The 25,172-nt window shown below is 45.3% G+C and overlaps 1 protein-coding gene across 1 annotated transcript; it reads right to left on the bottom strand.

The window, feature by feature from the left end:
* Positions 1–15,802: 15,802 nt before the first annotated feature.
* LOC138745704 (endogenous retrovirus group 3 member 1 Env polyprotein-like) lies at positions 15,803–24,055 on the bottom strand. The gene is made up of 2 exons (XM_069902986.1): positions 23,380–24,055; positions 15,803–18,323 (listed from the first exon to the last, which is right to left on the bottom strand). Exon 2 carries the CDS (start codon positions 18,010–18,012, stop codon positions 16,309–16,311), a length of 1,704 nt encoding a protein of 567 aa, XP_069759087.1. The 5' UTR covers positions 18,013–18,323; positions 23,380–24,055; the 3' UTR covers positions 15,803–16,308.
* Between the last annotated feature and the right edge of the window lie 1,117 nt (positions 24,056–25,172).

Genomic DNA, 25,172 nt, shown 5'->3' with positions numbered 1-25,172 from the left:
ATTCTGTACCATTGATATTAAATTTAAAAATGATTGGGTTTTTTAAAGCTTGAACTCAAAAGCTGGTCCAGATAGAGAAAACATAAACAGGCCCTTCAGCCCCTCTCTCCTGCTAGCTGAGCTGTTGTAATCAGTCCATATTCCTCTCACCCTTTTCATTCTTAGCTCCCATCCAGCTCATGTTGCCTTGTTAATCTCATGGCCTGTGGGAAGATGCTATTTCCCTCCCTGGCTGCTCTGCTTTTATTCCTCCATATCTCCTTCCTGATGGCAGGGCGACAAAGATGCTCTGTGCTGGATATCTATGAGTCTATTTACAGAGCCCATCCCTGCAATCAATCAGGGGACCGTTGCCTTGAGGTGGCACCCATGTTGCCTCTCCCTCAGCACTCTCAGAACACTACTGCACCCTCCTTCCCCTCCTTTCCCAGGTCTCAGTAACCCGCTGACAATTCCAGTCAGCTGCCATGTCTATACCCTGCCCCACCTAAACTGATGGATCGACCAGCACCTTCTCCCCTGAAGAGTTCGAGGAATCCACGCTCTTGCAATGTCCTGCTATCGAATGCCCTGCATCCTCCTTCCCACTTGGTTCCTCCTGTTATCAGGCGCCTGGATGGACCCCACCCTGTTGAAACTACCCGTGTTCTCACTGATCTCTCTGCGCCTCTGCCCTCCATCCAGGGGTCTTGGATTTCTTGTGGGGGTGGTGGAGAACAAAGCACCAACTTAAGGAGATGGGGAGCAGTACAAAGACCCCCAGGTCCAGGAGACAGGGAGAACCACAGAGATACCCATCTCTGTCATTCGGGTAAAACCTGATTATCAGGTGCAATGTGCAAGGAACTTTCGGTCCTGCTGCACGTGGGCCAGGTTTGGCCCATCCCCACACCACCACCCTGTCAATTCCCAAAACAAATTTCCTATTCATGTGGGGGTCCAAAATGGATATAGTCTGGAGAAGGACCGTGTACATCATCAATCAATGGGGACAAGGGTGTAACCAGCATGACCATAATTGTGTGTGGCTGTGCTTGTAACCAAAGTGCAAGGGCACCAAATGCTGCTCTGTGCTGAGGTTCTACCTGGCTCAGGTGTTGCGAAAGATTGGCCTGGCCATGGTGCTGCACAATGTTCCAGTCAGCAGGACTTTGCCCCTTTACCTTCCTGGGAACGGTTTCATAGACAAACACATTTGACCACAAAGCCATCAGGCAGTGGTCAGCAGAGCATTGCTGACACAGAGACTCCAGGACTAGATGGGATACTGCGGGGTGGTCCACGGAGCAGAGCATCCAGAGATAGACATCCAGAACTGCTGGAAAACCAGAAACTCGGTGAAAGATGCCCTTCAGTTTGCCTGAAACCCAGATGGGAGTAGCAAAATCTAGAAGACATCTGTCTAAAGCAAAGGGAGGAAGATTTAGGGGAGATATCAGGGGTATTTTCTTTTACCCAGAGTTGTGGGTGTCAAGAATGCCTTGCCAGGAGTAGTGATGAAGGCCAAAACATTAGGGACATTTTAGGGGTTCTTAGTTACATTGAGGGGCTGAGATCAAGGAGGATATTCTCCAACAGCAGAGGGTGGCAGTAACCACAAGATGTCAAAGTGGTGGCAATGAAGCTAAACAGAGACCGTCTAATGTGACTGTGCGCCTGGCTGCGGGAATTTGGACTTACGATATAAACCTTGCTAAGTGCTAGTTCAGGTTGGAAACGTTCGACTTCCTTGGGGGTCAAATAAACAGGCACGGAACTAAACCCTGCTTGAAAAGGTAGAGTTTGTTAAGTGCTTCCTCAAACCCCACATAATGAAGGGGCTGCAAGAATTCACTGGTACGATTAATTTTTATCACTGATTCATACCGGTTGTGGCCGACATCATTTTTTTGTTTTTAAACTTTATTTAAGATTTTATAACATGAATAACATATAGAATTACATTTAAAAATTAAGAACAAAATAATAAAATTACAATACAGTATCAGTAATCTAAATAAACTATACCCTCCCCAATAATTATTACACATTAATAACCCAACTCAAATTAGTACAACCCCCCCTTCCCCCCCAAAATAAAGAGTGAAGAATTAATAAAGTTAATAATATATGTGAGAAAAAAACCCACTTACAAAAAAAACAAAAACATAACCAATTAAAATACTAACAAAAAGGAAAGTAATTAATACTAAGATATCAGACTTAAAAAACATATTTAAATCAAACTTAAATGCATATATTTAACAGAGTTAAGATGAAACATATAATTAACAAACTTAATATAAAAAATTAGTAAAATCAGTAACATTGTCTATCAAAAATTCTGAAACAATAATCAATTCTTTAAAAAAAATTGTAGCATGAGAAAAAAAAAGATGAAAAATAAAACTTTCTCAATAGAGATAAACCTTCACCAAATATCAACTAACTTCACATCTATCATCATATTAGTCACATAAACTGCCATCTTAAAACAAAATTCCAACCTCATTAAACATTGTAGGATTCAAATTTGGTACTCTTCCACCATTTTTCCCTTTTAACCTTGAATAATTACCCAATAAAAGCTCCAAAACCACATTTAAATATCCCCAATCATTACGTTAAAATTCAGATATCCAAATATAAAAATACATCTGCAACGAAATCTATATCTTCAACAAATGGAGCATAAGCCAAAAACAAAATTCAAGCCTCATTAAGAATTGTACAATTCAATTTATAACTTTCACCATTATTCCCTTCGTTCTATAACTAAAATAGCAAAATAATATACACCAGAATTACCACTCCTTTCACCTTAAAGTTAAAGAAAAAATATTAAAAAAAAACTTATCCATCCCATTCACATTTAAATTTCAAATATTCCTTATCTACTGAATAAACTTTACAAAAAAAACCACATGAATTTTTAGTTTTTTGAACAATCAAATACTTTCTCATGCTTTTTTTTATAAACACAAAAGAAAACCCTTAACTCTTTAATCTAATAATACAAAAAAAGGAAAAAAAAACAGGTAGGAGGTTAAAAATACCCCCTCCCGTCTAAACCGCGCAATGCGGTAACTCCCAAAAAAATGGGTGTGAGATAACTCACACGTAGCAGATGACTTTCAGGAAATAGTGCCCATCCAGTTCTCTCCCCCAACTCTCACTTCATCTTAAACTAACATCATCATTATTTAATATTTAAAAAAAAATAAAAAAAAAAGAACAACTCTTCTTTTAATCAGCTCCAACTGCCGAGTCACCATTACAACCATTCCTTCTTGTAGTACGGCTCTTTTCTTCCATCTCTTGTCTTCTTAGAGATCGCGGCGGACTACGTCTCTGTTGAAACCGAGTAATTGGCAGCTCTTGAGCAAATGCTATAGCTTCCTTTGGAGAATCAAAGAACTTTGGTTGGCAACCATCTTGAAAAACCTTCAAAACAGCTGGATATCTAAAGGTTGCCTTATAACCTTTCTTCCACAACAACTCTTTTGCAGAATTGAATTCCCGTCATTGGAACATAACTTCTTGACTCAAATCCGCATAGAAGAAAACTCGATTATTTTGAATCATCAAGGGTGATTTTCTCTGTTGTGCATTTCTAATAGCCACTCGTAAAATTATTTCTTGTCGTAATAATTCAAGCAACGAACCAAAACAGGTCTTGGACTTTGACCTGAAATAGGTCTTCTACGCAAGCCTCTGTGAGCACGTTCCAGTATTATACCTTCCAGGAAATGTTCTTGACCCAGCACCTGCAGAATCCATTCAGTAAAAAATTTTCTTGGGTCTGGTCCCTCCATTCCTTCCGGCAAACCAATAATCTTTATATTGTTCCGTCTGGATTGGTTTTCCAAATAATCAATCTTTTTCACCAAATTTTTATTTTGAGTTTGTAAGTCTTTGACCATTTTGGTCACATCTGAAACATGATCTCGTATTTCATCTATATCTTCTTCACACGAATTAAATTTATCTCTCACTTCAAGCTTAAAAGCTCCAAACTCAGCCATCTGTTGAGAATGTATTTTCACCACAGAGTATTAACCCTAGTACCAAGTTCAGTCATAATCTTGGATAATCCCTGCATTGTATAAGATCATTTAGATTCAAGATTCACAAGAATCTTTTCAATTGGAAGAGATTCTGGCTCAACAGATTCCTGCTTCTTCTGCATAACCAAAGGGTCTTCTTTTGCTTCCTTCATTCTGGTTGCCTTCCTTGTAGTATAGCTGCGTGTGGAAACCCCAGCCACAGCCTCTCCAGCAATGACTGGAGGACGCTGGCCGGGGTTTTCCCCAGTCCATCAAGTTGTATAGGTTCTTTTATCTCAAAAGGTGCAGTTTGCAGTGCCACCGCTACAGTTGACAAATGCCTTTCCCCAGCCGGTACTTCAACTGATGTTACTACAAGTGGTTCATTCATAACATTGCCGTCAGATGGTACTGCACATGTGCGAACCTGAGTAACTCTTTGTTCTAAAGGCTGTTTAGCGCCCACTTTAGAGGGCTCTACCGATGTAATATTGAACTCTACATCCGAAAGCTGTACCTTTCTCCTGGGATCCATTTCAGGCTGAGTCTCGATGTCTTTCCTGTAGGTAGGCTCCAAAACTTGAACTTTTGGAAAATGTAGTTTTTTGATAATCTGTTGTCGTTTTTTTTTGCTCTTTTCCACCAATTTTACCATCATAAGTTAAATTAACATCACTGAAGTTATCTAAACTTTTAAAGAATTTTAACGGGCATTTCTAGACAAAACATTAAGATAGAGTCAGGAGAGGACTGGAAGGCACGTCTGATCCTTACACCATCTTGCCACGCCCCCCCGTGGCCCACATCATGCGGAGAAAGGTAAAGACATTACCTGGGACAAAAGGATTTGGAGGCGTTCCAGAAGGCCAAGGACGCACTGGCCAACACAACCCTTGTGGTACACGCCAGGCCAGAGACACCCACCACTCTCACAGTAGATGCTTCCTGCACAGCAGTAGGGGGTGCACTGGAGCAATTCATCAAAGGGGAATGGCAGCCCCTGTCCTTCTTTAGCAGACATCTCTGGCCACCTGAACTCAAATACAGCGTCTTTGACTGAGAGCAATTGGTGCTGTACCTGGCAGTCAGGCACTTAAGGTATTTTTGGAAGGTAGACAATTCAGTGTCTTCATGGACCAGAAGCCATTAACTTTTGCCTTCCATAAAGTGTTGGACCTGTGGTCGGCCAAGCAGCAGCGACTCCTCTCATATGAGTCTGAGTTCACTACCGACATTCAACACATCATGGGTGACGCACTGCCCCATCCCCGCAATCAAGTCTATCCAGGCCCTGTCCCAGTGAATAGACTACTTAGCCCTCGGCAGGGGACAGCAGGATGACCCTGAGATCCTTGCAAGCAAGAGAGCAGTGTCCAGGCTCAGGCTGGAGGATGTTAACATCGATCCTGGTAAGTAGACGCTCCTCTGCGACATTCCAATGGCAAACCCCACCTCATCGTGCCGACAGCATTGAGATGGCAGTTTTATGATGAGGTGCACAATCTGACGCACCCGGCCATCAGTACTGTCAAAATGGTGGTCAATAGGTTGGTCTTGCTGAGCCTCCAGAAACAGGTTGTCAGTGGGCCAAGGCCTGCACACTCTGCCAGATGACCAAAATGCAGACACACGTGAAGGCACCATGCCAGACATTCGAGCCAGCACCACATAGGTTCAGCCACATCTACAATGACATTGTAGGGTCACTACCGGCCTCCCGCGGGATGAGTTACCTTCTCACCAAGATTGCCTGCTCCATGAGGTTCCCCGAGGCGGTCCAGCTGGCTGACACAACCACTTGTGTCCTCCATTAAATTGGAAGCAGTAATAAATATAAAGGAAAGTTTGATAATAAATAGTCTCCCTTGCAGTTGAGGTACAATGTATTTCTTGAGATCAGAGGAATCCTGGAGCCAAGACAAAGTGATCCTGTGTTTCCCAAGGATTAGATTGAGTTGTTGGGGTAGTTGTAAGTGGAAGGGCCGAAAGGTCTCCTGCTCCTTCCACTGCCTTTGATTTCTGTCTTGCGATGCTGATTGGGTTCACCTGTGTGTTCGCTCGCTCGCTGATTGGTTGCTTCAGTTGCGCGAGCCAATGGTTGATTGGGTGAGGCCGCTATGGGATTGGACGCTAAAGTCGGGTTGGATTGATGGGCGGTTTCGCGGGCTGATTGGCTCTTGCTGTGAGGAGGCGGGACGTTGGTGGCGGCGTCGTCTGCTCGGGGTCCGTCGCGTCGCCGCGGGCGCGAATGGGATGAAGTTGGCGGCAGCGCCGGGACCTTCCTCAGCCGCGCAAGCGGGCGACCCGCAGCCCGCCGGGCCCCACCCAGGAGTGGCCGGTACCAGCGGGGTGTTTGGGTGGAGCCGAGGGGTCGGTGCAGGGTGCGGGGAGGGGATGGGGATGAGGGAGAGGGAGGGTGATGGGAGGGGCGGGAGCCCGGAGGGGGCGGGGCAGGTGAATGAGGGGAGGGGGCGGGGGCGGTGAATGAGGGGAGGGGGCGGGGCCAGGCAGGGGTAAGGGGGAGGGTGAAGGGGGAGTTGTAGGGCGAGGGGGAGGCTGGGCATCCAGAGAACTTGGAAGAAGGAGAAGTGAGATTGAACCTTGAACCAAAGAACTTTTCTTAAATTTATACACATTACAAACATGTGTGCTTAGAATTAGAAGGTGGTTCATTTGGATTAGTTAAGTATAGAGTTAATTTAAAGTTTCATTCTAATTTCATGTTTAAATTTGATTAAAAATAACTTCTGTTTTAAAAACCACTTGTCTTGGTGAATGTCTCTTGCTGCTGGGTTTTGGGATCCTATGGGCTCTTAACAATATGTGCTTGGATATTGACATTGGCCCTGTTCAAAGTAGGAAATGGCTTCTACCAGCAGCAGTTTCTGTTTGACAAAAAATATTGATAGGTGGCTGGCCACATACGTTTCCTAAAAATTAATACCCTCACCCTCCCTAAACCACATTCAGCCCCGTGACATCTTTCTACGTTGCATTACTGGGACCACCAAGGACCTGACCCATTTCCCATCTCTCCTTGCAATGCCAATATGGCAGCTGCCATTAAGAACTGACAAATCACATTTTAATTCAGCAAGTAACATGAAGGTTATCCTGACATCCTGCTTAAAAACAAGGGTCAACAAACCTTCCAAATTTTGTCACTTCATTTTTATTTCGATTCCCATGGGGCATTAGTAAAAATGTCCCATCCATTTGCTCACCAAATTATGAGTAAAATCATGATCCCTGTTCATGAAAACCCATAACATTCAATGTTACACAGATAATCTAGGAAGAATTCTGTAATAAAAGTGAATGAAACATTGAAAGAATTTCCCCCTTATAAATGCTGAGATTATGGTGCGTCAAGAGACCAGGTGAGCAAAAAGAGGCCAAATCGCTGCAACACTTGGATAATCCAAGATGGCACAGACTCCCCTTCACTGCCGAGAAGGAGCCCACTCCTAGCACCATGTATGGGCTGAGGAGCCCTACACTTCCACATAGCGGCAGCCAGCTGGAGAGTGACTCCACGACACAATGACGTAAAGATGGAAGTCAGGGATTACGTCACCAGAAGTGGGTTGGCCAGCGAGCACACGTGGGGAATTTAAAACAGTATGTGGTAGCGCTGCCACAGCGGATGCTACAAGGCGATAACTTCTTACTTGCTGCAACCAAACAGGTCTGCAAGATACACCAACCTAAATAGAAAACTTGACGAGAAATCCCAGAGATCATAAATTCAAAAGGATTAGTGAAATATTGACTCTGTATTGTTAACACCAAAGTCCCTATATTTTTAAGGCATTTGGACAAGTAACTGAGAAACATTGCATTTTAAACACTTGGTACATCAGGATCAGAAGGATTGGAGCATTATTGTTCAAGTGACACTACTTTAAAAAATAACATCTAACTTTATGAAGAATGTGATGCTACAACAGGAACAACGGATGGAATCAGACACATTCTATGAGCACTGGGAAGCAAAGAAAAATGGATTTGTGAGAAGTGGCTTCACGTTCACAAAATCTGCTCGAGACAAAAGTTGAGAACAAAGAACATTTATTTACATTTACAACATTGCAAGGTTGGGAACTCTCCCCCTACCTCGGGAAAGTACACCGAGGGCGGGAAGCTTCTTTGTTTTTATACATTTTTCAATTCACCTCCCCTTACATTGTTCCTACATTTATCCTTCTTGGATTGGTTTGGCACTTTTCCCTATTCGCCTGACTCTTGACTGAGTCCGACTTTCTCCTATCCCGTACTCACACCTCCTTTCCCCACCCCCTATTAAACAAGCTCTTTGTGTGTGTACGTGCATATTTCTTAAATTCCTCTGTTATCTTGTTTACTCTGTTCTGCTGTTTTTCATGCGCCATTTTACACAAAGAACATTTTAGCTTTTTTCTTGCTTTTTCTTTCTACCTTCTATAACTGTTTCAGAACTCCTGACATTAAAATAATAACTGTTTCTAAACTCCTGCAATTAAAATAATAACTATCTCTAAACTCCTTCAGATTTGTTTTCCATCCCTTCCTAAGCGACCCAATGACCCCCGACAGGTCCTCCCCGACTTGCGACCGCAATGAAACCCGAAAGGTCCCACAATGGACGCAAGTCGGAGATTTGCCCCTGTGCGAGGAGCCCTGAAGTCTTAGAGACTATTTTTAAAATCAAACGAGAACAGAGAACAGACAAAATGTACGACCCAAAATATGCAGATTGATTTTGTGACTCAGTTTCTCAGGGTCCATCGGCTGGGGGCAGCCATCTTAATTTCAGTGCGCATGCGCAACTTGTTAGTTGGCGCTTTCACAAAGACTTTGCTGAGTGGCCCTCAGTCGGCACGTGCGTATCAGCCGCACATGCGCGAACCCAACTTCAAGTCGCAAATCCACAGCGCATGCGCCAACCAGACTTCCAAAACTTCACCAGTATGGAGGAACATAATCAGGTTGCCAGGCAGGGAAATAACTTATTCCCACAGGCCCACAGGTTGACAATGTAATGTCAGTTGAATGGGTCCATCGAATGAAAAGGTTGAGAGGGATATGGTTTGTTTGCAAGCAGCTTGGCCAGCAGAAAAGAAGGAGCGAAAGGACTGTTTCAGAGTTGTCTATTTGGACCAGTCATTTGAGTTGAATCTTTAAAAAATTCATGACAGGCTGGATTATCATTTTAGATGGAGATTTTAGATTGACACCTGCAGCCCAGGAACAGGCCCTTTCAGCCTATGAGCCACAACCACTCAATTACACCAATGACCTACAATCCCCGGTACGTTTTAAATGGTGGAAGGATGAGGAGCAACTGGTGGAAACCCATGCAGACATGGGAAAAACGTACAACTCCCCACTGACAGTGTCAAATTTGAATCCGGCTCGCTGGCCCCTTAACAGCGTTGTTCTAACCGCGACGCTAACCTTGCCACTCTCAATGGTTCCCAGGGTTCTTCCTCCGACTTTCCATGAGCTGTGATTGCTTCAAATTCCAGTGCCCTTGTTTCCCTGAGGCTCTGACCCCTGCCCAGTGACTCTGTCCCCAATGCCTCTCCCTGGCCGGATAATCATCGCTCTCTTTCCCGGTTCTCACCCAAACTTTCTTACCCCATTTCCACCACCTACAACCCCCCTGTCATGTCCCACCCACTCACCCACAGGGCCAAGGGTAATGAGGTGGGGGAAGGTCAAGGCTGTAGTCACACAGCTTGTCGAAGGACAAGTGAGAGCAGGAGTCCTGGGGAAAATGGTGAAGGGTAGTGTGTACTGTAGCAGCCAGCTACAGGGGCACAGCTTCCAGTGTGGGGGGATGAAGAGAGAGGACTGGCTCAGATGGGACAGATGTCCCAGTGCCAAGTGTCAGGGAATTCCCCAGCTCAGTGAAGGTCTGGGATGCTGCCACCGGCAAGGAGACGGGACCACTGCTCTCCCCACATCTCCACCGTCTGGGGGTCCCTGGAGCAGCAGGTTCCAAGTCCTGTCAGTGGGGGAAGGGGCAGGTTCAGTAACTGGGGTGGGGCAGTTCCAATGCATGATCGATTGGAGATGGGCCTAGTGAGAGGATCGGTCCAGTGGGAGGTCAGACATGATGGGGAATGGGCCTTTGGGGCAGGCCCAGTGGTGGGCTGGGGCTTCAGGATGTGTCTAGTGGGGAGGCGGGGGCTTTGGACACCAGCCAGTGGGGGACAATGGCTTTGGGAATGGACCTGGTGGGGGTCAGGGACTTTGGGGAGGGACCAGTGGGGTATTGTGTTTGTGGGATGACCTGTCGGGCAAAATAATTAGTGACAGGCCGAGTTGGGAACGATATTGGGAACTGAATCGGTAGGAGTTGGGAGGTCCCGGTGGGGATGCAATTGGGAATGGATCCAGTGGGGGATGGTATTGGGGTCTGATCTGGCGAGGGATGGTATTGGGGTTGGATGCAGTGGGGGAATGGATTGGGGATGGACGCAGCGGGGGACGGGATTGGGGATGGATTCGTCTGGAGACGGGATTTTGGATGGAATCAGCGGGGACAGGATTGGGGATGGACCCGGCGGGGTTGGGATTGGGGATGGATCCGGTAGGGGACGGTATTGGGGTTGGACCCAGTAGGGATGTGATTGGAGATGGACCTGGCGAGGGATAATATTGAGGATGGACCTCGTGGAGGAGAATTTTGGAGATGGACCCGGTGGGGGATGGACCCAGCAGGGGACTGTCCATTAACTCACTCTTCAATGCCTCACACCATCTTTGCCGAATGATCACAGCCGCATGATCACCGCTCTCTTTCCCAGGTCTCACCCAAAATTTCCTACCCCAATTCCACCACCTACAACCCCGTCGTCATGTCCCACCCACTCACCCACAGGGTAATGAGGAGGGGACAGCTCCTGGCTGTGTTCACATAGCTCGTTGAAGGACAAGTGGGAGCAGGAGTCCTGGGGCAAGAGGTGAAGGGCAGCTTGTACTGTAGCAGCCAGCTGAACTGGGCCACATTCTCCAAGGTGGAGGGAGAGAAAGGTCTATCTCAGATGGGACAGATATCCCTGTGCAAAGGTTCAGGGGATTCCCCAGCTTGGTGAAGGTATGGGACGCTGCCACCGGGAAGGAGATGGACCACTGCCCTCCCCACATCTCCATTGTCTGGGGGTCCCAGGAACAGCTCATATTCCAAGGCCTGTGGGTGGCAGAAGGGGGAGGTTCAAGAACTGGGGTGGGGAAGTTGTGATGGGTGATTGATTGGAGAGGGTTCCAGTGAGGGAATGGGTCTGGTGGGTGGACAGACCTGATGGGGATGGGCTTTTGGGTACAGGCAAATAGGTGAGGGGGGATGGGATGGGGACTTTAGGCTGGGCATGTTGGGGGACAGGGGCTGGGTGAAGGCCCTGGTGGGAGTCAGGAGCTCTGGGAACAGTCCAAGCAATGGGTGGAGCATTGGGGACGGGCCCAGTGGGGGACAGAGGCTTTGTGGACGATCTCAGCAGGTGTAGGGGTTTGGGGACGGGCCTGGTGGGAGATGGGGGCTTTGGGGATGGGCCTGGTGGGTGACAGGGGACAGTATTGGGGATGGAGCCAGAGGAAGGAGACAACCCCTGGAGCTCCAGTTCACCATTGGGTCACTCACCTTGGCCCACGGACGTACTTTGATCTGCGAGAACTTGAATTCGGTGCACTTGGGGTTCATCTCTCAGATCTGCTCCCTGGTTGAGGTCCCCAACACCTATTGGAACAGAAACCACCTTTACTACTGGCTCAAGGTGAGGGGAGCAGGAGGGTGACAAGGGGAGGGGATGCAGTGTATGCGTACCAGGTCAGGGACATGGGATGAGCCCAAGAACTGGGGTGGTGGTGAAGGCTGAAATCTTAGGGGCATTTAAGAGGCTCTGAGTCACATGGATGAAAGAAGAATGGAGGGTTATGAGGGAGGAAGGGGTTAGTTATTTTTATTTTGGTAGGAAAACATCAGTTGGCACAACATCGAGGGCTGAACTGCTTGTACTGTGCTCTCGTGTTCTATGTTAAAACCTGTCAGTCTTTCAGCAAGCGGAGATGTTGGGGAGGGAACGCTGCCAACTGGCACATTCCAGGCTGCAGGAGTACATGATGAGGAATGGACGGAGACTTGGCGCTGCCAACACGAAGGCACTATAGGGATGGATCATAACCCTCCCATTACTGGGCACTGAGAGGCTGAGACCAAGGGGAACTCCTCCAACAGCAGAGGGGGGCAGTAACCACACGGTATCAAAATGGTGGCAATGAAGATAAACAGAGACGTATACAGCAATGTGCAGTGAAGGGAATATCTGGATTCAACAGGAGGAGGAGAAAGGACTTGCAACGGATTTCCTCTTTGGAAATAATTTCTGAATAATGTCAATTTTGTGGGGTGGGGGGGTTAGGGAAGAGAAAAGCCCTACTTAGTCAACTTTACTTCATGAAATACATTCTCCGATCCAGGAAATCTCTTCTGCACCTGCTCCAAAGTACAAGGTCAAATTTATTACCATTGGATAACACAAGTACGACCTGATGAAACAGCGTTCTTGGGGTAAACACATGTAAACACACAACCAAGCCCTCACACAACAGACAAATGATACATGTGGAGCACGTCCAGAAAAATAACTCCATATTGTTGAATAAATAGCAGAGTTGAGGAGTATTTGTATGAGCAGCTCATGAATCATTCCACATTCTCCCTGCTTGGAGGAAGAGGCTGTTCCTGGGACTGGAGGTACCGGCTCTGAAATTCCTGGATCTCTTTCCTGACGGGAATAGCTGGATGATGCTGTTGGCCGGGTGAAGAGGTCCTCGATGATTTTGTCAATGATCGTAGTGGATCACATTGATATTTGGGGTGGGGGGGGGGCAGGAGGGTGTCCCCAGTGTTGCTCTAGGCCACTTTAGGTCCCGTGGAATGACCTCTGATCATTTAAAAAATATATTATTTATAAATTAAATACACAAAAAATTAACACAATTAATAATAATACAAATGAAATACAAATATATGTGGTATATATAAAAGAAAGAATAAAGAAATCCCCCCATAAACCACCTCATCCCCCCTCCATCTGGACATTAGCAATCTGGCCTCTACTCAGCTCCCACGACACAGATATAGGCGACTGAAAGCAGCGAACAGTGGTTCTGGGGAGGTGGGGGATCATGCTAACTGGGAATCCACCCTATACACAAGATGGCTGACATACGTGGTGACCACACAGAGTCCACGGGGACCAACAACTTTCATCCCAGGGGACAACCCGCACGGAAGGAATCAACAAGGACAGGAATACTGACCAATCGGAGGCCGGCGCGGATGTGACATCACTCCTGTCGACAGCAGCGGGGAGAGAATAGAAGTAGAGCTGCCAGTGTAATGAAGCATCTTTAACTTTGATTGCTTGAGTGTGTATCCTCCTTTCCACCTTTCACAGTAGCGCGAACACTCCAATTTCACATCGGGACTCACGTGTCCAGTTTCCTGATATGAAGAATGAGAAGTGCACACATATTGTCAAATTTGTTTCTGGGATGTTTTAACCGGGTGATAGGAGGAAAGTTTGAATATGGATCTCTTTGAAATTGGAAAAAAAGGGAGATGACCTTACAACATTATGAGAGGACACAGCAGCAGGGATCAAGAGACGATAATGCAAAGGAGCCGAACACCAAGTGTCACAATTTCCCAATAACCGATCGGCTGCTTAGACTTTAAGAAATGTCTTAAATGAAAATGAAATATCCTTGGAATTCTCTACCCTATTGAAGGTTCATTTGAAATTGGGATCCATGGACTTGTGATGAGTTTATTGGTGGACACATTCGTAGAGGAATCATATGCATTTAACTTAGATGCAGATACTTTGAAAAAATTAACAGACATTAAATTGGAAGCGGTAATAAATTTGGAGGAAAGATTGAGAATAAATAGTCTCCCTTGTAGTTGGGGTACAATATATTTCTTGAGATCAGAGGAATCTTGGAGCCAAGACAAAGTGATCCAATGAAATCTAAGGATTTGATTGAGTTGTTGGGGTAGCTGGAAATGGAAGGGCCGAAGGGTCTCCTGCTCCTTCGACTGCCTGTCTTCTGTCTTGCGATGCTGATTGGGTGCGCTGTGTGTTCGATCGCTCGCTGATTGGTTGCTTCAGTTGCCCGAGCCAATGGGCTGATTCGGTAAGACCGCTATTTGATTGGACGCTGAAGTCGGGTTGGATTGATAGGCGGATTCGCGGGCTGATTGGCTCGTGCTGTGAGGAGGCGGGACGTTTGCGGCGACATCGTCTGCTCAGGGTCCGTCGCGTCCCCGCTTGCCCAACGGGAAGAAATTGGCGGCGGCGCCGGGATCCTCAGCCGCGCGGTCCAGGGAAAACGGGCGACCAGCAGCCCGGTGGGCCCCACCCGGGAGCGCCGGTACCAGCGGGGTGCGAGGCCTGATGACGCCGACAGGGCGAGGCTGGAGGCCGCGGGGTAACTTGCAGCGGGAGGTGGCGGGGGCAGGAGATTGGCAAGTCTGGTTGGCGCATGCGTGGTGAATTTGCGCATATGTTGCAGATACGCATGTGCCGATTGAGGGCGACGAAGCGAAACATTTGCGCAAGCGCCAACTGATGACTGGCGCATGCGCACAGAAATTAAGATGGCTGCCCCCATCCAATGGATCCTGAGTCACAAAGTCAATCCGGACATTTTGGGTCTTTTGTGCCCTGTGTCTCTGTTCTCCTTTGTCAAATCATTTGATTTTTAAAAATAGGCTCTAAGGCTTCACGGCTCTTCGCACGGGGTCAAAACCTCGACTTGCGACTATCGTGGACCCTCCCCCACCCCGAAGCGACCATTGTGGGACCTTTGGACTCCACTACGGTCGCAGGTCGGGGAGGACGTGTCGGTGTCATTGGGTCGCTTCGGAAGGGATGGAAAACCAATCCATTTTTCTTTGCTTCCCAATGCTCATAGAATGTGTCTGATTCCATCCGTTTTTCCTGTTGTAGTACCACATTCTTCATCAAGTTAGATGTTATTTTTATAAAGTTGACGTACCATGTTTTTAAAATGCAATGTTTCTCAGTTACTTGTCCAAATGCCTTAAAAATATAGGGACTTTGGTGTTAACAATACAGAGTCAAGATTTCACCAATCCTTTTGAATTTATGATCTCTGGGATTTCTGGTCATGTTTTCTATTTCGGTTGGTGTATCTTGCAGACCTTTTTGGTTGCAGCAAGTAATAAGTTATCGATTTGTAGCATCCGCTGCAGCAGCGCAACCAAATAAAGAGACGTCCCCACAAGGTGAATTTACTGGTTTAAATTTCCCACGTGTGCTCACTGGCCCACCCACTTCTGGTGACGTGCCCCTGACTTCCAGCAGTGACGTCATTGCATTGTGGCATCACTCTCCAGCTGGCTGGTCGCTACGCAGAAGTCAAGGGCATCTCAGCCCGCACATGGTGCTAGGCCCAGGCTCCTTCTCAGTGGTAAAGGGGACTCTGTGCCATCTTGGACTGTCCAAGTGTTGCAGTGATTTGGCCTTTTATGCTTGCCCGGTCGCCTGGTGCGCTACAATCTCAGCATTGATTAGGGGAAAATTCTTTCAATGTTTTATTCACTTTTATTACAGAATTCTTCCTAGTATATCTGTGTAACATTGAAAGTAATGGGTTTTCATGAACAGGGATCATGATTTTACTCATAATTTGGTGAGCCAAATTATGATAGTGTCAGAAATAAAACTTCTCACACATGAGTCTCTTTAAAACTGATGACACGACAAGCTTTATTTACAAGTCTGCAGAGTTGGACTCAACTGGTTTCTCACCAGTTAAGCCCCGATACATACAGTGCATTGATTTTTATACCTTTATTATTTGCCCTTCCCCTTCTTATTAATACTGTTTTAATTGGTTAGTATTACAAAAACATTCTAAGTATAACTGCATTATTAATTATCACGTTCGTTACGTACGCTGTGAACTCTACATTCACTGAATTCTGTTTCTCACACTTCTTATCAATCCTTTGTCTCCTGCATGTCTCTCACTATGACCATGAAAAGATAGGTTTAAAAAAACATATTCAGCAGCTCCTTCTGTCCTTGACTGCTAGTAAACTCTCTGTCCGTTCTGGCTTCCCTGTTTATGATTAATCATCACATTTTAACTTAAGTCTTTTTAACCTAAATTCTCTATATCACAATCCACCCCTTTCTCTCTTTAAAATGTGTTGAATATATGTATAGATATGAATGGGGATTCTAAGCTAGGGAAGAGAAATGTTTTATGATACATTAATCTCACGCTGAAATAAAAGTCTTACAGGGTCTCCCATCCCCCCTGGTTGCATAGCTTGTTCGACCATGGAAATCACCAGGCTGCGTAGACAGGGAATAATACAGGGCAAAATAAGTAGGAGGAATAAAATACCTCCGATGACCCACAAGAAGGTACGCCACCAGGTTCCTCCAAACCATTTGTCCATCCAATTAAATTGTGGGAAAGGATGCCAGGTTTGAACCGGTACATGGGACAATGTACGAATATTATCAGCGATTTTACGAATGGCTTTTCCATTATCATCAATCTGTAAGCAGCAGTTAGTCAAATTAAGTTTGCCACATACACCTCCTTCCGTGGCTAGGAGATAGTCTAGGGCTAGACGGTTCTGATATATAGCAGAGCGCATTTGACCTTGCTGGGATGCAAGTAATTGCAGGGCTATAGCTGTTTGATTTGTAACAATTTCAAGCACTGCTTGTAAGCGAATTATGCGATTTAACATATATATAGGAGTACGATAACCCCAAGATCCATCTTGAGCCCATGTAGCGGGACCATAATATTGAATTATGCGCTCTGGAGGCCAATCATCTCTCCATTCTCCCAAATGTACCGTGGTAGAGCGGGGTTCACGATGTAATGTATCAAAGACCTTCACGCCTAATTTATGACCGTGATCGTGGGGTAGAAGGAAAAATTCTGGGCGGATTATTCCTAGGAAACAAGTTCCACTCCACTGTGAGGGAAGACGAGTATAAGCTTTATTACCACATACCCAGAATAATCCATTTGGGGATACTCCATACCCCCTTTCCCAAACTCTTTTAAGAACAGGATTTGATTGGTATGGTCCTGTGATGGTGGAAGTGGTACAATTCCAAAACTGAATACTGCTATTAGACAGGGGTAGGCAATTAGTTTTAAAAACAGTGGATAAGAACCAAGTCTGAGGTTTAGGAAACCAAGTGAAAACACCAGGCGAAATGCGAATCCATACAGCCTTGCAGGGACTTTCTCCTACTGGGTATTTGCCGGCTCGTGAGAGACAATAAAAACCAGAGGGGACATTAGAGAGAGACCAGGTTTCTCTTGATCTCGTTCGGTTAGTTGTCCAAATGCGGGAAATCATGGTCAATGAATTGAGAGGTTCTCCCCACCAAGGCCATTGTTCTGACATCCGTGGACCCCCGCAGACCCAACAATTAGTTACATTAAAAGTTCCTGCAATTTTAGTTGCCAGATCTACAAAAAGGTTATCTCCCTCAATTACATTACCGAAACTTACATGGTTATTTGGATGGACTCGAACTAAGTCCGGCTGTCTTAAAGGGACAGGCAATTTCGAGTGTGGAGTGTAACTTCTCATTGGAACAGTACGTTGGTGTATGCAAAACCAGAGTCCATCAGGGCATGGTGGGCTTGAGTCACCTTTCCAACCGTTAAGAGGGAAAGGAGTGGTATTAGGAATCTGTATATAATGACCCATATTATTTCCTTCTTTTTCCACACAAGGGGTATATGGATGTTGGGTGGAATTTTCTGCCCAACATTTCTCAGGAACTGAGGTATGGGAAATGAAATTACCTTCCTTTCTTCCCCAAATGTGGTCCTGAAACAGGACCACTGTATCTCTGCATTTCTTACATTTCACACCTGATAAAGACATAGGCAAACTAAGAAAAATCAAAGAACATAACAATAACATTGTGAATTAAGTCTTTTTGCGAAATCGTAAGGTAAGAGGTTTTTCTCCAGGAATACAAGTCCAATCTGAGTTCGTATCAGGGTCCTGTGGCGCCTCTACAGGTCCCTTAAATCTGGATGCGTGTGTCCACCCCTTCTCTCTTGTTCGTGCTGCAGCTTCTGTAGTTAAGAGAACTTGGTATGGACCTTCCCACTGGGGCTGGAGTTTTTCAGTCTTCCAGGTCTTGATAAGAATCCAGTCTCCTGGTTCCACTTTGTGTAAAGAAAAGTCTAGAGGCGGTGTTTGTGCCAATAGTCCTCTCTTTCGTAAATCTGTAAGAGAGCGTGACAGTGCCTGTAAATAGTTCCTAACAAATATATCCCCTTCCCCCAAGGTGGGACACCCCTCAACTGTACTCCAGAAGGGAAGCCCAAACATCATTTCATAAGGGGACAGCCCTACATCTTTTCGTGGGGCAGTACGAATTCTCAATAAGGCTAGGGGCAGACACTTTATCCAAGGCATTTTAGTTTCCACCATTAACTTTGTCAATTGGATTTTTAGTGTTCCATTCATACGCTCGACCTTCCCTGAGCTTTGTGGATGCCAAGGGGTATGTAATTTCCAAGAGACCTGTAATGCATCACAAATCAATTGCTGGATTTTTGAAGAAAAATGTGGACCCCTGTCTGAGTCTATAGAATCCATTATACCATATCTGGGGATTATCTGCTCTAGGAGGAGGCGAGCTACTGTAGAGGCTGTAGTATTTATTGTTGGGAAGGCTTCTACCCATCGGGTAAAGTGATCTATTATCACCAACAGATATTTCCATCTTTGAACTTGAGGTAACTCTGTGAAGTCGATCTGGATACGTTGAAAAGGGCGTATGGCTAATGGTTGACCTCCCATGGTCCCTGTCCTCATTATCTTCTTATTAATTTTTGTGCATAGGTAACAATTTTGCACCTCTTGTTGGGCCAAGGTGTAGATTCCCTTACACACATATTCTCGAAGCACTGTGTCACATAAGGCTTGGGTGCCCCAGTGGCTCTGTTGATGCAGGTGTTTTAAAATATTGCGAGTTATTTCTTTATTTAGAACAATTCTTCCATCTGGTGTTTTCCATGTTCCATCAGGTAACTGGCTTGCGCCCAGCTGATCCATGTTCTTTTCTTCTTTAGCAGTGAAAATGGGAGCTGTCTTTATGCCTTGCCTTATTGGGATTAAAGTCAGCAAACGGACTTCTTGTTGCATGGCTGCTCTTTTGGCTTCTTCATCAGCCAGTCTGTTTCCAATTGCTGTCGGGTTATCTCCCCTTTGATGGCTTGGTATGTAGACCACTGCTATTTCTTGGGGTAATGTTAAGGCTTCTAGAGTCAGAGTAATCATCTGTTCGTGTGCCAATTCCTTTCCTCTTGATGTAATTAGACCACGCTCCTTCCAGATCTTACCAAAGGTATGCACTACTCCGTATGCGTATTTGGAATCTGTGTAAATCGTTCCAATTTTCTTTGCCAGTATTTTGAGGGCTCTCTGCAAGGCATATAGTTCACAGGACTGTGCTGACCAGCTTCCGGGTAGTCTCGTGGATTCTACTACTTTCCAAGTATTTCCTTCTATTATAGCATACCCATTTCTTCTCATTCCGTCAACACATCTGGCGGAGCCATCAATGTAGAATTCATATCCTTCTCCCAGCGGAGTATCGCAAAGGTCTTCTCGGGTCTTGGTCTGAAGATCTGTCAACTCGACACAGTCATGCTCCACCTCTTTCTCTGTTTCACTGCCGTATAAAAATTGAGCTGGGTTGCAGCTATTAATTTTTGCAAACTGTAAATCTTCTCCAACCATTAAAATGGTTTCATACTTTAATATGCGAGAATCAGTCAGCCATCGATGGGCAGTTTGTGTTAATAAAACACTCACAGAATGGAAGGTGTACACAGTCATCTTTCCTCCAAAAGTAAGTTTACGTGCTTCCTCTACCAACAGAGCAGCAGCCGCTACTCCCTGGATACACGTCGGCCATCCGCGAGACACTGGGTCCATCATTTTGGAAAGGAAAGCTACTGGGTGTCGCTGACCGCCTTTTTCTTGTGTTAAAACTCCCACAGCTGTTCCTTGGTTATGAGTGACAAATAGCTGGAAGGGCTGTTTTAAAGAGGGCAGAGTGAGCACTGGGGCTCGTGTTAGGCGATGTTTCAAGTCTTCGAACCATCCCTCCTCCTCCTGGGTCCATTTCAATGGATAGTCATTTTCATTTGTCAGTTTATCATACATAAACTTCACCAAAACTGAGTAGTCCTCTATCCATAACCTACAGTATCCTAAGAGTCCCAGGAATTGTCTTATTTCCTTCTTATTACGGGGTAAAGGCATTCTAGTGATTCCCGCAATTCGTTCAGGGGTAATCCGTTTCTGTCCTTTACTTATCTGGTGTCCCAGATATATCACAGTTTTCTCAACAAACTGTAACTTGTTTCTGGACACTCGTAGACCCTTTTTCCCCAGATAATTCAAGAGTCTAATGGTCTCTCTCCTCATTTCTTGTTCCTTGGGTCCTGATAATAGTAAATCATCCACATACTGCATTAGTTGGGAATCATCAGATTGTGGATAGTCCATCAGGATTTGTTCTAGCATTTGTCCAAACAGGTTTGGAGATTCAGTGAACACTTGGGGCAATACAGTCCACCGAAACTGTCTCCGTCTACCTGTCCATGGATTTTCCCATTCAAACGCAAACATATCTCTACTTTCCTCTTCTAACGGACAAGTCCAGAAGGCATCCTTCAAGTCGATAACACTAAACCACTCATGGTCTGGGGGAATCCGACTCATAATAGTATAGGGATTAGGCACCACTGGGTGGCGGGTCTGAACAATAGCATTCAAACTTCTTAGATCCTGAACTAGGCGATAGGATCCATCTGACTTTTTTACTGGGAGTATGGGGGTGTTATAAGGTGACATGCATTCTTCTAATAGTCCGTCTCGTATTAAAGTCTCAATTACCGGCTGTAGCCCTTTTCTCCCTTCCAAAGAAATAGGATACTGACGTTTCCTTACCGGCTGATGACCTGGTATTAATGTGACATGTAAAGGTGGGATGTCCAGACCTCCTCGATTTCCCTCCTTATACCAGACTCTCTCGTCAATCTGCCGTTCATCCTCTTCCTTTAAAGCGCAGAGGTGGACTCGCACTTCTCCGTCCACAGGGAGAGCACTCAAACCTAGGAGAGCCTGTAAGTCCCTTCCTAGGAGGTTAAATCCAGCCGAAGGTAATAACAAGAGGTCTTGTACCCCTTCTCTCTCTTACAGTTTCACTGTTACTTGGGGAATTATTGATACCATTCTGGGAGCTCCTTCTATCCCAGAAATTGTCAAATTACTTTTTATAGGCTCAGTTCCGATTGGCACAGTTATTACACTACTTCGTTCCGCTCCTGTGTCCACCATAAACACCACCTCTTCTCCCTTGGGACCAATTTTTAGTTTTACCAGGGGTTCCCTCTTATATTTGGTCCCTAACATTTGGAACCCCTGACACCCCTAATCTTCTTCCATAAGTTCGAGGGCACGCAATTCCCTCTTGTATCGGGGGCATTCCCTCTTAAAGTGTCCTTCCTCATTGCAGTAATAGCACTTAACGAATCTCCGGGGTCTTCCCTCTCTTGGATATTTTGGATTGTTTAGAGGAAGGTTTTGTTTTCTTTCCCCTCTGGATTCAGCATTCATCTGTCGGATAGTCTGTACCATAACCTTTGTCGCCTTCTTTTGATCTTCTTCTTCTCTCTGCACATATACTTTTTGTGCCTTTTTTAACAGTTCACTTAGGGGTTTTTCACTCCAGTCCTCCTCCTTTTCTAGTTTCTTTCTAATGTCTTGCCATGATTTGGAAACAAATTCAATTCGAATAAGCTGTTCACCCATTGATGTACTAGGGTCCACACCAGCATACTGTTGGACATTCTTTCTCACCCTCTCCAAAAAATCAGTAGGGGACTCGTCTTTCCCCTGGTGGTTCCCAAGTGCCTTGGTAAAATTGTGACCCTTTGGCACAGCCTCCCGTATCCCTTTAATTGTCCACTCTCTATATTGTCTCATACTTGCCAATCCCTCGGGTGTTCGTTTGTCCCACCTGGGTTCATTTAGGGGATATTTTTGTTCATGGGGTCTAGGGTCCCCAGGTTGTTCATATTCCCACATGAGGAGGGCAGCCCGTCGAATCATCTGCCTCTCCTGGGGTGAAAATAATGTTCCCATTATTGCCTGCATCTCTTCCCACGTATATGTGTTTGGTCCCAAGAATTGGTCAAGCTGTTCAGCCAGTCCTATAGGATCTTCCAATAACTTTTTCATTTCTTTCTTAAATCCCCGCACCTCTGTACTAGTTAGGGGAACATTCACATATCCCGTTCCCCCTCCCGGTCCTCCCATAGGAACTTCTCTCAGGGGATTTAGGTTTATTGAAAACTTTGATGGTCCTGGACCAGTCTGGGATCTTGTCCAGGGTCGGTTTACCGGTGGAAGTTTAGGGTCCGACTCCCTTAATTCATCCTTTTTATCCCGGCCCCCTTCGGGGCAATCAGATTCATCACCTTTCCCCTCCGGTAATAAGCTTTCCTCGGGCGCAGTAGGCACCGGGGGAATATAAGGAGGGGGAAGGTTGTCCAGAGGTTCCCATTTCTTTTCTCCTGCCACTCTCAATTTAAAACATTCTGTTAAGGATCCTGGCCAGGGAACCCAACAAAATGCATATGCTGACTCTTCTTGATTCACCTTTGGTCTCGAATTTACATATATGTTTAATGCTTGTCTAACCCAATCCTCATCAGATCCAAATTTCGGCCACCAGACCGAGGAACCTTTAATAGGTTGTTTTGACCAAAGGAGACAATATTGGACCATCTTTTTCTTGTTTTTGTCCCGATATCTATTACTATCCCAATTTTCGAACATTCTCCCCAAAGGGCTGTCAAGGGGTACTCCCAGGAATTGTCCTGAATTTTCAGACGAGCCCTTAGATTTTGATCCTCCCATTTTCCCACCTGGATCTGTTTATCGTTGCTGAGGACCCTCTCGCTCTGGACCCTACTCCCTTCCTCTCAGACGCCTCGTCGGAGGTGCTGTCCCTCCTTCGGTTACCGCTGAGGTTTCCCTGGGGTTGACCCCTCTCTTCTCGGCACTTCGTCGGAGGTGCTGTCCCTCCTTCGGTTACCGCCGAGGTTTCCCTGGGGTCTATCCTAGAGTCCCGCGACAGGGTCCTCACACAACGACAAAAGATCTATACTTAATCTATTCCGTTAGGTTTTTATCCAAACAGGTGTATCCCGTTACACCTGTTACCCAATCCCCACACCACAATCGTAAGTCGTCACTTACCGGTGTCTTCCCGGGGATTGAACCGTCACCCTTCTCCTCTCCGTCTTGTCGTGTCACCCTGTCCGGATACCACTCGCTCAAGCCGCCCGAAGCGACGAGCAAGGGACTAGGAGCCGCTGAACTCAGCGGGGTGCACCGCCTCCGATGTCCCTCTTCTCGCCTCCCCTCACGGCCGGAGTGTAGATCCCGGACGAGCCCCCATTTGTCAGAAATAAAACTTCTCACACATGAGTCTCTTTAAAACTGATGACACGACAAGCTTTATTTACAAGTCTGCAGAGTTGGACTCAACTGGTTTCTCACCAGTTAAGCCCCGATACATACAGTGCATTGATTTTTATACCTTTATTATTTGCCCTTCCCCTTCTTATTAATACTGTTTTAATTGGTTAGTATTACAAAAACATTCTAAGTATAACTGCATTATTAATTATCACGTTCGTTACGTACGCTGTGAACTCTACATTCACTGAATTCTGTTTCTCACACTTCTTATCAATCCTTTGTCTCCTGCATGTCTCTCACTATGACCATGAAAAGATAGGTTTAAAAAAACATATTCAGCAGCTCCTTCTGTCCTTGACTGCTAGTAAACTCTCTGTCCATTCTGGCTTCCCTGTTTATGATTAATCATCACATTTTAACTTAAGTCTTTTTAACCTAAATTCTCTATATCACAATAGGACAGTTATTGCTAATGCCCCATGGGAATCAAAATAAAAATGAAGTGACAAAATTAGGAAGGTTTGTTGACCCGTCCTTTTTAGCAGGATGTCAGGATAACCTTCATGTTACTTGCTGAATTAAAATGTGATTTGTCAGTTCTTATGGCAGCTGCCATATTGGCATTGCAAGGAGAGATGGGAAATGGGTCAGGTCCTTGGTGGTCCCAGTAATGCAACGTAGAAAGATGTCACGGGGCTGAATGTGGTTTAGGGAGGGAGAGGGTATTAATTTTTAGGAAACGTATGTGGCCAGCCACCTATCAATATTTTTTTTATCAAATAGAAATTCCTGCTGGTAGAAGCCATTTCCTACTTTGAACAGGCCCAATATCATTATCCAAACAGATATTGTTATGGGCCCAAAGGATCCCAAATCCCAGCAGCAAGAGACATTCACCAAGACAATTGGTTTTTAAAACAGAAGTTATTTTTAATCAAATTTAATCATGAAAATAGAATCAAACTTTAACTTAACTCTATACTTAACAAACCCCAATGAATCCCCTTTTAATTCTAAGTGCACATGTTTGTAATGTGTTTAAATTTAAGAAAAGTTATTTGGTTCATAGTTCAATCTCACTTCTCCTTTTTCCAAGTTCTCTGGATGCAGGCAATTCTGCTGTGCACAGAATGGAATGTGTATACATTTCACCAGGATTTGGTGCTCAAAAGGTAAATGTTTACCGCTCAGGATAGTTCTTGTAGGGTTTTTAGAGAGAGATTTGTTGTTCCAGGATTTCCACAACTGAGTTACCACCATTAGTCACCTCAGTGTCTCACTGATGAACCTTGCCCCGTTAGGGTTTTCCAGATGGTAACGTCTTTCTGCAAGCTACTACAGAGTTCCATTCCTCTTATTCCAAACAACAGGAATTCTTTCTTCTGCTTAACCTAGTGTTAGATAAACAAAACCGAGAAGTGACTTTCCTGGAAGCACCCTACAGAAAGGCACTTGTAGCCATCCTGGCTCCATTTCCAAACAATGGTCATTCATTTTATAACATCAGTTCAATTAACACCTACTTGTGAATGTGCATAACATTCTCCAGAGATCTTCAATATTTCTTC

This window comes from Narcine bancroftii, chromosome 11 (assembly GCF_036971445.1).
Source record: "Narcine bancroftii isolate sNarBan1 chromosome 11, sNarBan1.hap1, whole genome shotgun sequence".
Taxonomy (NCBI): Eukaryota; Metazoa; Chordata; class Chondrichthyes; order Torpediniformes; family Narcinidae; genus Narcine; species Narcine bancroftii.
The sequence above is the reverse complement of the archived record's forward strand: the minus strand, read 5'-3'. Positions and strand labels throughout refer to the sequence as shown.

Bases quoted from the DNA above. Each gene is read 5' to 3' on its own strand.
- LOC138745704 (XM_069902986.1), bottom strand. From the start codon at position 18,012: ATGTTATTGTTATGTTCTTTGATTTTTCTTAGTTTGCCTATGTCTTTA.